We start from the raw sequence: 13,550 nt of genomic DNA, 5'->3' as shown, positions 1-13,550 counted from the left end.
CATCACAGACAGACCCATCTCCACACATATATCTAACAAGTATACGCCGTTGTCATTCACACTCTTATCCCCAAACGTCCCAAGCACATTTTCATACCCATCACGCTTCACTCCAACCCTTGCATTGAAATCTCCAAGCATGACAATACGTTCATTCAACTTACGCAATAACAAAACCTCTCTCGTTTGTTCCCAAAATTCTTCTCTTGCCGCCTTACTATGGGAAGAGTCCGGAGCGTATACACCTACCAAAAATAGAGGTGTCAGACCTACTTTCAATCGGACCCAGATAAGGCGTGGACTTACGCACTCATACTCTCGCATGCATTCTGACATTCGCTCTGAAAGAAGTATACCGACGCCTTTACTGCCATGTTCTTCATCTGGAACTGCCGACCATATTTCTGTGAACGGGCCGCGCGTCAGTATCTCTTTCCCTTTACGTTTTGTCTCATTCACACACAGCACATCTAATTTTCTTTCATTCATTAACTCGTAAATTTCATCCAGTTTCTCATTCATTCCTCCTCTAACATTCAAAGTCGCAAAACGGCATTCCGATGCCCACTTTCCACCCCGGCGAGAACAATTTGGACTTCGGTTTTGGCGTGACGTATGGCGAATATCGTCACCGCCTACAGCTGTTAGGTTGCTCCCCCCAGAATACGAGGAGCAGCCTCGTCCTGCAGATACAGGAGGAGGAGGGGATTCTCCGGCTCTGCCGGTACCCCCCTGGGGTACAGTTACAGTATTTTTTCCTACAGCCATGTTCCCGACGGTAATTGTTTGTTAGGCTGTATGATGTCTTTGGGGTTTGACAGCCAGCCCCTAAGCGGCGGGACAGAATACCGGGTTTATTTCAAGTTTTCCTTCTCTAAGATCGGAGACGTTAAAAGCTTGATGATATTACTGACGTCAAAATACCTTAGTCGGCTTTTACGACGCCTCGGTAAGAGTGAGGGAGGTCTATTCTACTCTGCCGGATACCCCACGGCATATCAAAAATAATAATTAATAATCAACTTCGTTATATAAATAACCACAACAATAACTTTTCATTACATATAGACATTAATTTACATCATTATAATTGCCATTGACGGGGACTAGGACACGCGATTTACTTTTGTTCGCAGTATTGGTCGCGCGTCTGTAATCAGCCTGTAAACTCAATAATATATCTATATAATAATAATATATATATACCCGGTGCAACTTTTGGGAGTGCTTTTAATGAGTGAAAACATTGACCGTGAAAATCCTGAATTACTTGTGTTGAAAGGGCAATCGAGATATTTAGTGCTACAATTATTTTATGATAACACAACAAATTGGCAACGAACAACCTGTAGAACAAGCTGACTTTCGCTCAGGTTTCAGTACAATGGATCATATTATTACAGATTATGAACTTCCACCGAAATCACTAAATTAACTAAATAAGGGCGCTGGCAGTGATGGAATACCTCCAGTGTTTCTTAAAAATTGTGCCGATACTTTAGCTTTACCCTTATCAATTATATTCACCTTGTCTGTTAATCATTAGGGAGAGTTTGAGTTGTGTTTTTTTAGAATTGTGCCAATATATAAAACTGGACAACGAAACCAGATCGTTAACCACAGGCCTATATCATCCTCTACTCGATGGCAAAAATTTTCAGATTGGCTTCGAAGAAACTGGGCGCTATGAATAGAGCACGGCAATACTTCAAGCCGGCCCACATTCTAGCGCAGTACAAAGCGCAGGTCCGGCCACATATGGAGTATTGCTCTCATCTCTGTTCTGGTACACCCCAGTATCAGCTGGATCCATTTGACCGCGTGCAACGTACAGCAGCTAGAATTTTCGGGGACCCAGTGCTCTGTGAACGGCTGGATCACTTGGCGTTGCGTAGAGACATCGCTTCATTGTGTGGCCTCCACCGCATTTATCATGGGGATTGTTTCAAACAGCTGTTTCACCTGATTCCTGTTGCCGAATCCCACCTTCACACGACACGCCACAAGTTAGGATATCATCCCCACCATCTTGATGTGTGATCCTCCACTGTGCGGTTTTCAAGAAGCTTCCTTCCACGTTCTACAAAGCTTTGGAATGAACATCCTTGTGCGGTGTTTCAGGGACGATACGACATGGGCAACTTCAAAAAAGCGCGTACCTTCCTTAAAGGCCGGAAACGCTCCTGTGATTCCTCTTGTGTTACAAGAGAATGTGGGCGATCATTTAACACCAGATGACCCGTATGCTCGTTTGTCCTCCTTTGCCATAAAAAAATATAAATCCCTGCACATTTGCCATCCTAACAGGAAGTTGCTGATGATAGAGAAAACCGTGGACATACGTACGTACATTAGCATTTTATATAATATATTATGATACCAAAATATATATTTTTGGCAAGTAAAGAATATATTCTTTACTTCCTTACTTCTAACAGACCACTACCTAATCTGTGTTACAGAGAATTACAGACAGAATACAGACAAAAAATATTATTTGGGTAATTAACCGACACTGAAGGTTGGTAATTTTAAAAATTCCTCTTTCTTTAGTTTTTCCTTGCTAGAAATAGAAAAACGATGTAAGAACTGTATTATAATATTTTATTAGTATTACATAACAACGTAAAGAGACCATAAGCTCATACCAAAATAAGTAGATGTTCTCCAAGAGGCAACCGTTAATTATGAGTTATCTATTGTTGATTAAATTTTTTCGAATGTGTTCTTACTATTTTAGTCACAGAATAAATTTTTTATTAATAGTAAAATTAAGTAGCTACCTGTCGGAATGGATTTTTTTGAATTTTGACTCTTACCTACCCTTACTACTTATATTTATGGAATAAAAAAAACTTATTATAGCCTGTTGGACTTGAGGGTAGTTGTCATTATTCTAGTCTAAAACCTAAATATAGCATTTGAATTTTGAACTACTTTTTCAACTTTGCAATTTGGACTATATTTCATAAGGTTTGCACTTTGCAATGCAAAAATACTTTTAATGATTTACTACATACTAAATACGATAGTAGGTAATAAGAGTAAAAATATGGTTAGATAGTTTAGTATAGTAAAGTCTATTGTTAGCCTAGTAATTTAATTATTTTAATATTTTAGTGCTTTTTTTTCAGACTTCAGTTTATTGAATTATTGAACTGCAATATTTTATGTGTCATATAAGATTTATGTCATGGATAATTGGGAAAATGTAATAGAAGAATATAAGAATTGCAATGACATTACCAATTTGTTGAAACATGCAGAACAAATCCTCCATGAAGAATTGGCTTCATTTGAAATAGGTTAAGTATACAGACAGCATTTTAATCAAGTGAACATGTAAAAAATGTGTAATTCATTTTTTAGGTTACTTTGTTACTTAATCTGTCCAATAACATCCGCAATAGATAAATTATACTATTTGTTATAGAATGGATGGTATCATGTTTGCTCAAGGAACCAGTAGACCTGCTGAGAATAATTAATAGTAAGCACCGTGAGGTTGAATGCTCCAAGCTCATAGCAGACTCCTTGAAGTTGCTGACTGATGCTGTAGACAAATATTCAGCCTTTTTGGAACAATACTATGAGGATATTGTGCAAGTAAGTTTCTGATTATATTATATAGTTATCTAGTTATTTAAATAAAACTTGCAGAGTGATGTGGAGATAAAGAAGAGGTAGGACAGTAATGTCAGGTATGTCAGTTCTGGTCAGGAAGCTATGTCACTATGGCATAAGAGGAATTGCGCTCGGTCTTCTGATTTCATATCTAAACAATAGAATTCAGAAGGTCGATGTGAATGGCTATTCACAAGGGTCTATTCTCGGACCATTCCTCTTCCAGGTTGGGAATGTTTTACAAAGGGGGGAGATCAAGAGTACCAAAGAAGTAAAAGGAGCCATGTATGTCAGGACCATGGCAAATGGGAAGTCTACCTCCGTCAGACTGTCTGTCAGACAAGCATAATGTGTATCTAAATAAAACAAATTTGAGTGTAGTGTTTATTCCTTGAAGGGCTTATATAATGAAAAAAACATTCTCAAAGTAAAATAAGTATAATTTAATATGGTCAAATATGTCTGATATGAGAATGTTGAGTTTTGTTGATAACAAATAATCATTGAAAATGTTTAAAATTAAATATGTGTTTGCATTGTTTCAGGTGTGTGTATTACCACATTATTCTGTGCCTCGACAGCATGCGCTGAGCTGCCTGAGTGTGGTGTCCAAGCACAGTCCACTTGCCGCTCATGACTTCTTGCGCCACCTGGCCTCACTTGAGGAGGCATCTGTGTGCTTAGCTCCATTAGCAACCCTTGTGGGTTAGTCTACAAAAATTAGTTATTTTGTTAATAAATTAAGATGTTAATATGATTCCCCTTCAATTATTTGGATATCAACTTAACAAATACCACCAGTATAGATACAAATGAGTTTGGTTTCTATGTCGTACATGTTAAAGATAATTTGAAAATTGTAAATTGATTATAGATATTTGCAAAATATATTCCTACATGGTGGGCAATGCTCCTGTGCTTTTGGTATTGCAAGAATAGTATGGGTGTTGGTGACCAGTATTTTATCTCAGCTTTTTATTTTGTTCTCTCTTTTGTCTTATTTCATTAAAAAAATAACAATAAAATTTTTGATTTTTAATTAATTATCTGTAATGTTACAGGAACAATTTGTGAGTATCACCCGGATGTGGTAGTCGATGAAATATCTAAAGTGTGGAGAGTTTTCCTCAACTTGCTGGACTCCAACAAACTAAGTGTAAGTTTAAAGTGGGTCATCCAATATGCAAGAAATTTTAATGTATTTTATGGAGGTCTAACAAGCATAATGGCATTGTTTAACACTTTACTCAACACTCTTACCATATGGCTCACAATAAAACACACTTTTGCACTGACACCTTTATTCTTCTCAAACACTATATTGAACAAACACTAAACATGAGTATAAGACCTTGACCTACATGAATAGTAAAGAACACATGATAGTGCAATGTAATTATGTACCCTTTGGGCACAGCGCCATCTCTCGGAAGTTTTAGGAATTTTATTGATTACAAAGGAATCATTTCTCACTAACTTAGACATTCCGCCCATCAAGGACTTGTCCTTCAAATAAATATCAAACTCTTTAACAAAAAATAAACTGAAATTAACAACTCAAATAAAGCAAAGTAAACAAAATTAAACTTTTGAATCTAATACTTAATACAAGAAAACACAATAAAAATTAGTATAAATCTAAACCGTTACAAATTTATGAAAACATTTTACAACCACTATTTGATTGGGTGGCAACCGCCCACCGTGACAACTATTTTAAATAATGAAAATTCTAACTTGATCTAGGCAAAAACATAATTTACTAACAGGTCTTTTCAAAAATGTATTTTTACACTTTATAGTTACAACTCTTGTGATATTGTCTTTACCTTCAACTTGTGTCAACACAGTGGACAATTCCTCATATGTAAGAGTACTGTCACCAATGACCTTTCTTAAGTGCATCTTTGCGGAACGTACTCCAGCTTCCCAGATACCACCAAAATTGGGCGAATGTGGCGGAATGAAGTGCCACTTCGTGCCTTCAATGTTCAGTACTCTGGCAATTTCTTCAGGCATGTTAGATTTTGCTGCGTCAAACATTTCTCTCAGTGTTTTATCAGCGCCTACAAAATTAGTGCCATTGTCACTAAATATATCTTGACAAAAGCCTCGCCTCGACACGAATCTCTTAAAAGCCGCTATAAAACCTTTAGCTGACAACTCAGACACCAGTTCCAGGTGAATCGCGCGTGTCACCATGCAAATGAACAGAGCAATGTAGCCTTTATACGATCTTATTCCTCTGCCAGGTGATGCTCGAACATTAATTGGACCAGCATAATCCACACCTGTAGATTTAAAAGGCTTACTCGGTCTTAGTCTAACCTCAGGTAACTGTCCCCTCAACGGTTTTTTATTAATTTTTGAATATCGCAAACATTCTCTATTGTATTTCTTTACTTGATCTCTGCCTCGTTTCCTGATCTCTTTTATGCCATCAATAAATTCGACTTCTTGAGATTGTTTAACGCTAATTAGTAATGTATTTTCCATTTCTTCTGTAGTTGTAAAATAATATAATCTATTTCCTTCTTCTTTACGTAATTTGGATAAAGTACAAAATCTTCTAAATCGTGATAAAATTCGAAACGCTTTTGATAGCGAAGAAAATCTTGTCCATAAATATTTATTTTCCTTTATAGCAGTACAAGTTTTGATAGCCTTCTCTTCTTCGTGTGTAGAAAATTCTATTTTGTCAGAGTTAATCCCACTACCTCGCAGCCGGTTCCACCAAAGATGGTGGCCTGACAATTCTGATGGCTGAAGACCTCTGGAAGCGCAGTCAGCGGGATTTATATACATCGATACATAGCTCCATTGGTCATGTTTAATTTTGTTAAATGTTTCAGAAAGTTCTTTGGGTATGTTTAAGATTTGGGAAACCTCATATAACGATTTTGTGGCCATAACTCCACCGCAAAGCTCTAATCTTGGAATAGTTACCTCTTTCTCAGATGGGGCAACCTTTGTCTTGGCTATATCCAAACTAACATTAACATTTCCATTAGTATTATCCGCTCTAAAGTAAATAACTGCTGCATAATCTGATTTAGATGCATCCGAAAAGGCATGCAAATCTGTACGAGAATTATTTGTCAGTGGCATCCATCTCGGAAATCTTACATTTTTTAGGTTTACTAAATCTGTTCTGAAACTTAACCATTCCTTTAAAAGATATTCTGGTAGTATATCGTCCCATTCTAAATTTGCTCGCCGCAATTTTTGTATATATATGTTGGCCTTGACCCCAAACGGTGCTATGCAACTCATAGGATGATACAGCCTTACAATATCTGAAAGAACTTTTCTCTTAGTTATTTTATCTCTAACGTCAAAATTTACTGTATCTTCAAAATTGTATGTAGTTCGAGGCCAGCTTATTCCCAAAATTTTGAAAGTATCATATGCCTTAATATGATTTAGCATTATGTAATTTTCCAGACCCTTTTGATATTTTTCATCGTGTCTAAACTTCATCTCTTTCAGTTGAATAAAATCTTTTTAAAGCTAACTCTTTAAACCGTTCTTTTTCAAATTCGGGATTGTCTTTTTTGAACGGTAGTCGAACAATGTACCGCCCATCGTTATCTCTCGTAGTTGTAGTTTCAAATAGGTTATTACATTGAATTTCTTCTCTGGTCAACTTCTTTTTGAAAATGTTATTAGGTTCCGTCTCTAGTTCCCAAAATTGTTTTAGTAGATTGTCTTCTCTGATTTGAAGATGCATGTTAACTACTCTTTTGACTCGCGTATTTGTGTCATTTGACAGCTTTCCCGATATAATCCATCCAAAAATAGTGTTTTGGGCAATTAAATTGCCTTTTGGATGTTTGATCATGCCCTCTGTCAATATTTCACTATAAGCTTCAGCTCCAAGTAAAAGATCGATTTTACTAGGAGTTGCGTAGCCTGGATCGGCTAGGAATAGATTTTCAATTTCTTTACCACCAGGTGGTATAACATTAGTTGACGGAAGTACCCATGGAAATGATCTCAGCACATACGCATCTACTTGGATTGAATTTTTGAGATTCTGGCGTGATTCGACATGTATAGAAACCATGTGTCTGACTCTCGTTTCACCAGGACCCAGACCTGACACCCAAACATTAACTGGTGAGCGCTTAAGTCCAAGCAGTTGAGTTGTAGCTTCCGTGATGAATTACGCCTGTGAGCCCTGATCTAAAAGTGCTCTGATATGGTGCTCACAGCCGTTTCGTTCTTTTGTCTTTAAAAGCGCAGTTGCAAGTAGGACCTCGCTGGGTTGAAGCTTCTCTGTTGCGAAGTTAGATATAATTCTCGTGTCTGATCCCAACGAAGTTGATAGTTGCGCAATATTCTGAGTATTGTTCGATTCTTTATTATAGTGCAAGAGAGTGTGATGACGTCTGCCACATTTCTGGCAGGATTTTGATAGCCTACAGTTTTTAACCGAATGGGTCGGAGCTAAGCAGTTAAAACACAATCCTTTGGTTTGTACAAACTCTTGTCTCTCTTTTGGTTGTTGTGTACTAAATTTTTTACACGTAAACAGATAATGATTCTCTCCACATAATGTACAAACAGGATCCTTAACCGAATTGCTTTGGTCGAAAACTGAAGTATGAAAGGATTTGGTTCTCGGAATGTGATGAATCTGCACAGAAGCTTTACTTCTACTTGTATCAATCATTTCTAGCGCTCGGAATCTAGCTTCTAAGAATTCAGCAAGTTGACTCCATTTAGGCATTTCTTCTGGTGCAGTATTACTCATTTGTATTTCCCACTGCTTATGAGATTCAGAATTTAACTTGGAAACAACTATATACACCACGATTGCATCCCACGATGCTATGTCAATACCCAAATTTTTCAACTGTTTCAGACAACTTAGTGTTGTATCAAGGATTAGTTTAAGTGCGCTGGCTGACTCATGATTGATTTGTTTAATGGAAAATAATGTCTTAAGAACAGCGTTGCAATTAAATCTTTTATTGTCGTATCGCCTTTTTAATAATAACCAGGCCTCCTCATAGTTTGCATCAGTAATAGTTAAATTGCGTAGCAAATCTTCAGGTTCTCCGCTTAAACAACTCTTCAAATAATGAAGCTTCTGTACACTCTTTAACTTCTTATTGTTGTGAATTAAGCTCTCAAATAAATCATTAAAAGATTGCCATTCATTATATTTTCCAGTAAATGAGGGTAGTTTAATTAACGGCAAATTTACTTCATTATGCATAGAACATGTTCCAGAATTGGGCATAGAAACAATTATATTTTCCTTTTCTATTAAAGATTGAAGCTGTTCAAGTTTACTTTTTAATAGTGATTTGTAGGCAGTATAAAATTCTTCAAATTGCTCGTATAAATCCTCAGAAAAGTATGATAATTCTTTTCTTATATCTTTAGTAGCTTGCGCCACAATTTCTGGATGATCACACTTAAATTCGGTCCATAATGTTTCTAAAGTCTCCAATCTAGATTCAGTATAACCTTTGGTTACTCTCTCTTTCGGTGATTTTTTATAATTTCTCTCCGCTTTCATTAAGTTTTCAAAACGATCTTCTTGTACCAAAATTAACGACTGCATCTTTATTTGAAAACTAATTAATATAAAACAAAAGTTCGGTAACCAAAAGTTCAGTAGTAGCACATAAACAATTTCAAATGTCCAATATATCTAAAGTTCAATCATAAACTTATCAATATAAATGTCCTATTGGCAACAACAAAGTTCATATAAGCCGCATTAACTAAGTCACTATTTCATCAAATATTTGTACAAGTTATTCTCATACAAAATTTTTCAAAGTCTATATGGATGATATTATCGTCTACAACGCGAAATTTTTCTAAGTCTAAACAAACACTGAATTTTACTAAGTCTTTTTTTTAAACACTCGAAATAGTTAAAGTTAATTTTTAACCGCGATTGCACTAAGTCTTTTTCACTGATATTTACTTAAGTTCTATTACTCACAGTTTTCCCGGTTTCGGCACCATTATGTTTAACACTTTACTCAACACTCTTACCACAATAGCTCACAAACACACTCTTGCACTGACACCTTTATTCTTCTCAAACACTATATGGAACAAATACTAAACATGAGTATAAGACCTTGACCTACATGAATAGTAAAGAACACATGATAGTGCGATGTAATTTTGTACCCTTTGGGCACAGCGCCATCTCTCGGAAATTTTAGGAATTTTATTGATTACAAAGCAATCATTTCTCACTAACTTAGACAGGCATAAAAGGCATTTATTTTCTCAAAATTGAGTCTTTTTTCTTCATTTTAAGAGTTGGTTAAAATAAAGCATAAATAAATGGAAGGAGAAACGAGCCTTTGAGAGGCCATCCACTCCTCTGAGCACTTTCTGTGATATATGCCTATATATTTCTATGATCATGCCTGCAGGTCCTTCAAAATATTTGTTGCTGCAGCAAAGTTGAAGCACATAGGCAGACCTTCCGAAGGACTTGCACGCCTTTTTAACATTTTAATAATTAAAAAAAAAATATATTGTATGTACCTATGATTGTCATCAGTCGTCGGCGCGCGGTGCGGTCCTGGCTGGAGCGGGTGGCGTGCTCCGCCACTTCTCTGAAGACCTGCCCACCACCGAGCTGCGTACATTCGGCGCCCACGTACTCAGCGCCTCACATCTGCCGCGGTGCAGACAGGGTAATACGATCATTTCTTTATATCCGCAGAGTTGTTACAATTTTACTCCATTACGGGAATTGTTACTGATAGTGGATACTTTCTTGCTCGATCATCATCATCATCAGCCACAAGACGTCCACTGCCGGACAAAGGCCTCCCTCAAAGATCTCCACGGCGATCGGTCTTGCGGTGCCCTCATAGACTAGATCGGCGGTCCATCTTGTGGGGGGGGGGGGCTACAACAACGCTGTGTCTTCCGGCTTGTCGTCGCCATTCAATTTGTCGTCATTATTTTCTGTCAACTGGCAATCTGTCCGTCGAACTATGTGCCCTGCCCACTGCCACTTCATTATCAGAATCATTCGGGCCACGTCGGTGACCTTGGTTTTCCTACTGATCTCCTCATTTCTGATTCGATCTCGTAGGGAAACCCTTGGGACATTTGAAAAGATCTCCATCTTGTTCATGTTTATTTAATTTCTCTCTCGCTTAACACTAGTTATATTATAAGTTAAATTTTTATGCTGTTGTGTTACGTAATAGTTGCACAAAGAACTAAAATGACGCCCACAAGCTGTGTTTTGTGGCGGACTATTTCAACGCATATGTCCAATTTAGCTTTTCATGAGAACAGTTGTGTGTACAGTGTGCATCCGGTTGTTGTCCGAGCATTCGGATGTATTCGGGTCGCAAGCATGCTCGGACGAGCGAGTGCGTGGCGCGCTATGGGAGGCGGTGCGCGCGGGAGACGCCCAACGAGCCGAGCATGCCCAACGAGCGCTGCTCGCCTTGTATGTGGCACTCACCGGTACGAGCGACACAGTACGGGTGCAGGTGAGATACACATCTGTACTAATACTATAAACAGAAAGAGCTTATACGTTGTTACTTTTTATAGAAGTGAAGGACATACGACCTTATTGTATATTTCACGGTTTTATCACGTGTAACACAGATTCGGGATTTGGGTGTCATTATATGGACTCTCAATTGATATTTGTCCCACACATAGATCGCATTTTAGCAAAAGCGTATAAACAACTGGGATTTGTTTTGCCTCTAAGTCTTTAAGTTAAGCCTCTAATTAAAATATGAAAAACAAAAAGAGGCCGTGGCTCCGAGTGCCGCATCGTTCATAAAATTTTGTTTCTCAAATTTTATTTTGACATTTTTGGGATACATTCCAGTCGGTGCTGCAGCGGGAGGTATGGCGGCGCGTGGTGCAGAGCTCGGGGCGCGAGCGGTGGTGTGCCGTGCGGGCGGCGGCTGTGACGGCGGAGGGAGCGGTGGAGATCACTTCGCGGCTGCACCTGCCCGGCGTCGAGGGCAGGCTGCGCGGCGGAGATTATACACACGATGACGTGTTGGCGGTACTGACATGCTCGTATACTAGACTACCTACTTGAATATATATACCGGCGGTTTTTAATGAGGGAGCAAGTGGGCAAGTGGCATATTGACAGAGCCGTCGCGAATGGGCTCCTACAATTCTTACTGATACGTAACCGGCCTTTGAGAATAAAGTATGCTCTATATAACTTTAAGTTTAAGTTTTTTTAACTATATTAATAAACGGAGAGGCGGGTTTTTCCTTTGTCTACACCCACTGCGTTTTTCGTCAAATATTTTAGTTAACCCGGTTGCATATCCTACTTCTTGCATATTCGTGACGTGAGGTGCAGGCAGACACTTCAAAAATCACAATCTAAAGTCATCATATCAACCGGAAGACGTCCACTGTTGGACAAAGGTGGGATGCCTCCTCCGAAATCAAATCAATCTTAAGGTTGCTAATTGTAAATGATAATATGACAAGGCTCTGCTCCTGTTCTAAAGCGCGTTATACTAAATAGAGAGTGCACGTATATCTTCTGTACCTACGTTGTATTTTTCACAGGCGCTGTGGTGTGCGGAGGCGGGCCCGAGCGTGGGGGCGGAGCGCGAGCGGGCGCGGGTGATCCGTGCGGCGGCGGTGAGGGCTGCGGACCTGTCCGAGTCTCTGGCCGTCACCCTGCTCCGGGACGCGCTGTTCCGAGCGCCGCACACGCACACTGCTCAAGTAACTATCTCATATCTCTGCTGTGATCAACAATAGTAGCAATGAAAAAAATCTTTCACTTTTAGTAAACTGACCAAGTGCGAACACGTTGATAATGTGTTCAATCTAAATATTTTTTAAGTTCTTTTGTAAAATTGGCGGCCATTTTGTAATTCGCCATTTTGTTTTATTATTTGTTGTCTTAGCAACAATTGTAGGTAATACAGTCTGTAATAATTTTAGCTGGTGCAAGAAAAATTATGATAATACAGCCTGCCGATAATTAGACGGATGGACGGACAGCGGAATCGTAGTAATACGTCTATCTGTTTTTTTTTCTCGCTGATGACACACAGACATTAAAAGGACAAGGCTATGACTATTTGACGTTTGAGTATGTTTTTTGTATCACTACATATTTTATTGTAATCGAAGAGATTTGTAAAACGATGAAAGTGTAAATCTTGATTTAAAAGAGTGGCAATGAGTTTTTGCTACTTCTACTCATTAGCTCATCACTTTACGAAGTAGAGGTAGATTCAATAAGATAAAATATTTTTTTTGACATTCATAAGTGTCATATCCTTGATCTACATAAATAAAGTGATTTTGATTTGATTATGATGTGAAGGTAATTTTTCTGCTGTAACATGCCGAGGTTATATTTACAAAGACGGGGCTCTAACAGGATCTGATGGCACACCTGCTGTCTGAGAGCTGCAAGCCGGAGTGGTGGGACGAGAGCGGCGCGGGCGCGGTGTTGTGGACGCGAGTGTGCGGCGCCGCGCGGGGCGGGGCCTCGTGGCTGCACCTCGCGCGCTGCGTGCGCCGTACTATACGTACGCATTTGCAAACCTGCGAAGGAACGCACGAGGTGTGTATGGTTTAACATGAGCATGAATTTGATCTAAATAATGGGCATGATGACATTATTGTATAATAAAAATTGAATGGCTTTAAAATATAATTTAAATAAATTTAAATGTTTTATTAAAAAATGGCTCTATCGTAAATCCTATTTCTCCACATTTGAATATCTAAGTGATCGGACAGCTTGAGACTAGATTATGATTATTTTATAACAATAGCAATGACAGTACAATATTGTATATTTTTATTAAAAAGAGCGCAAAAAGAGAATTCTGGGAAAGTTTTTTGCGCCGTACTATCTAGTATATAAGATCAAAAATGACATCAAATAGAATTCTAAAGGAATCAATTTTGAGAAA

At 38.3% G+C, this 13,550-nt stretch overlaps 1 protein-coding gene across 1 annotated transcript; it reads left to right on the top strand.

The window, feature by feature from the left end:
• Positions 1 to 2,969: 2,969 nt before the first annotated feature.
• Positions 2,970 to 13,210, top strand: LOC126967473 (uncharacterized). Its single transcript, XM_050811964.1, has 10 exons — positions 2,970 to 3,035; positions 3,135 to 3,305; positions 3,434 to 3,606; positions 4,170 to 4,329; positions 4,686 to 4,780; positions 10,166 to 10,301; positions 10,930 to 11,117; positions 11,471 to 11,653; positions 12,181 to 12,342; positions 13,010 to 13,210. The coding sequence occupies exons 2-10, from the start codon at positions 3,194 to 3,196 to the stop codon at positions 13,208 to 13,210; spliced, it is 1,410 nt and encodes a 469-aa protein (XP_050667921.1). The 5' UTR covers positions 2,970 to 3,035; positions 3,135 to 3,193.
• Positions 13,211 to 13,550: the final 340 nt, after the last annotated feature.

This window comes from Leptidea sinapis, chromosome 13, assembly GCF_905404315.1.
Source record: "Leptidea sinapis chromosome 13, ilLepSina1.1, whole genome shotgun sequence".
NCBI lineage: Eukaryota > Metazoa > Arthropoda > Insecta > Lepidoptera > Pieridae > Leptidea > Leptidea sinapis.
This window is presented reverse-complemented; position numbering and strand designations above follow the sequence as displayed.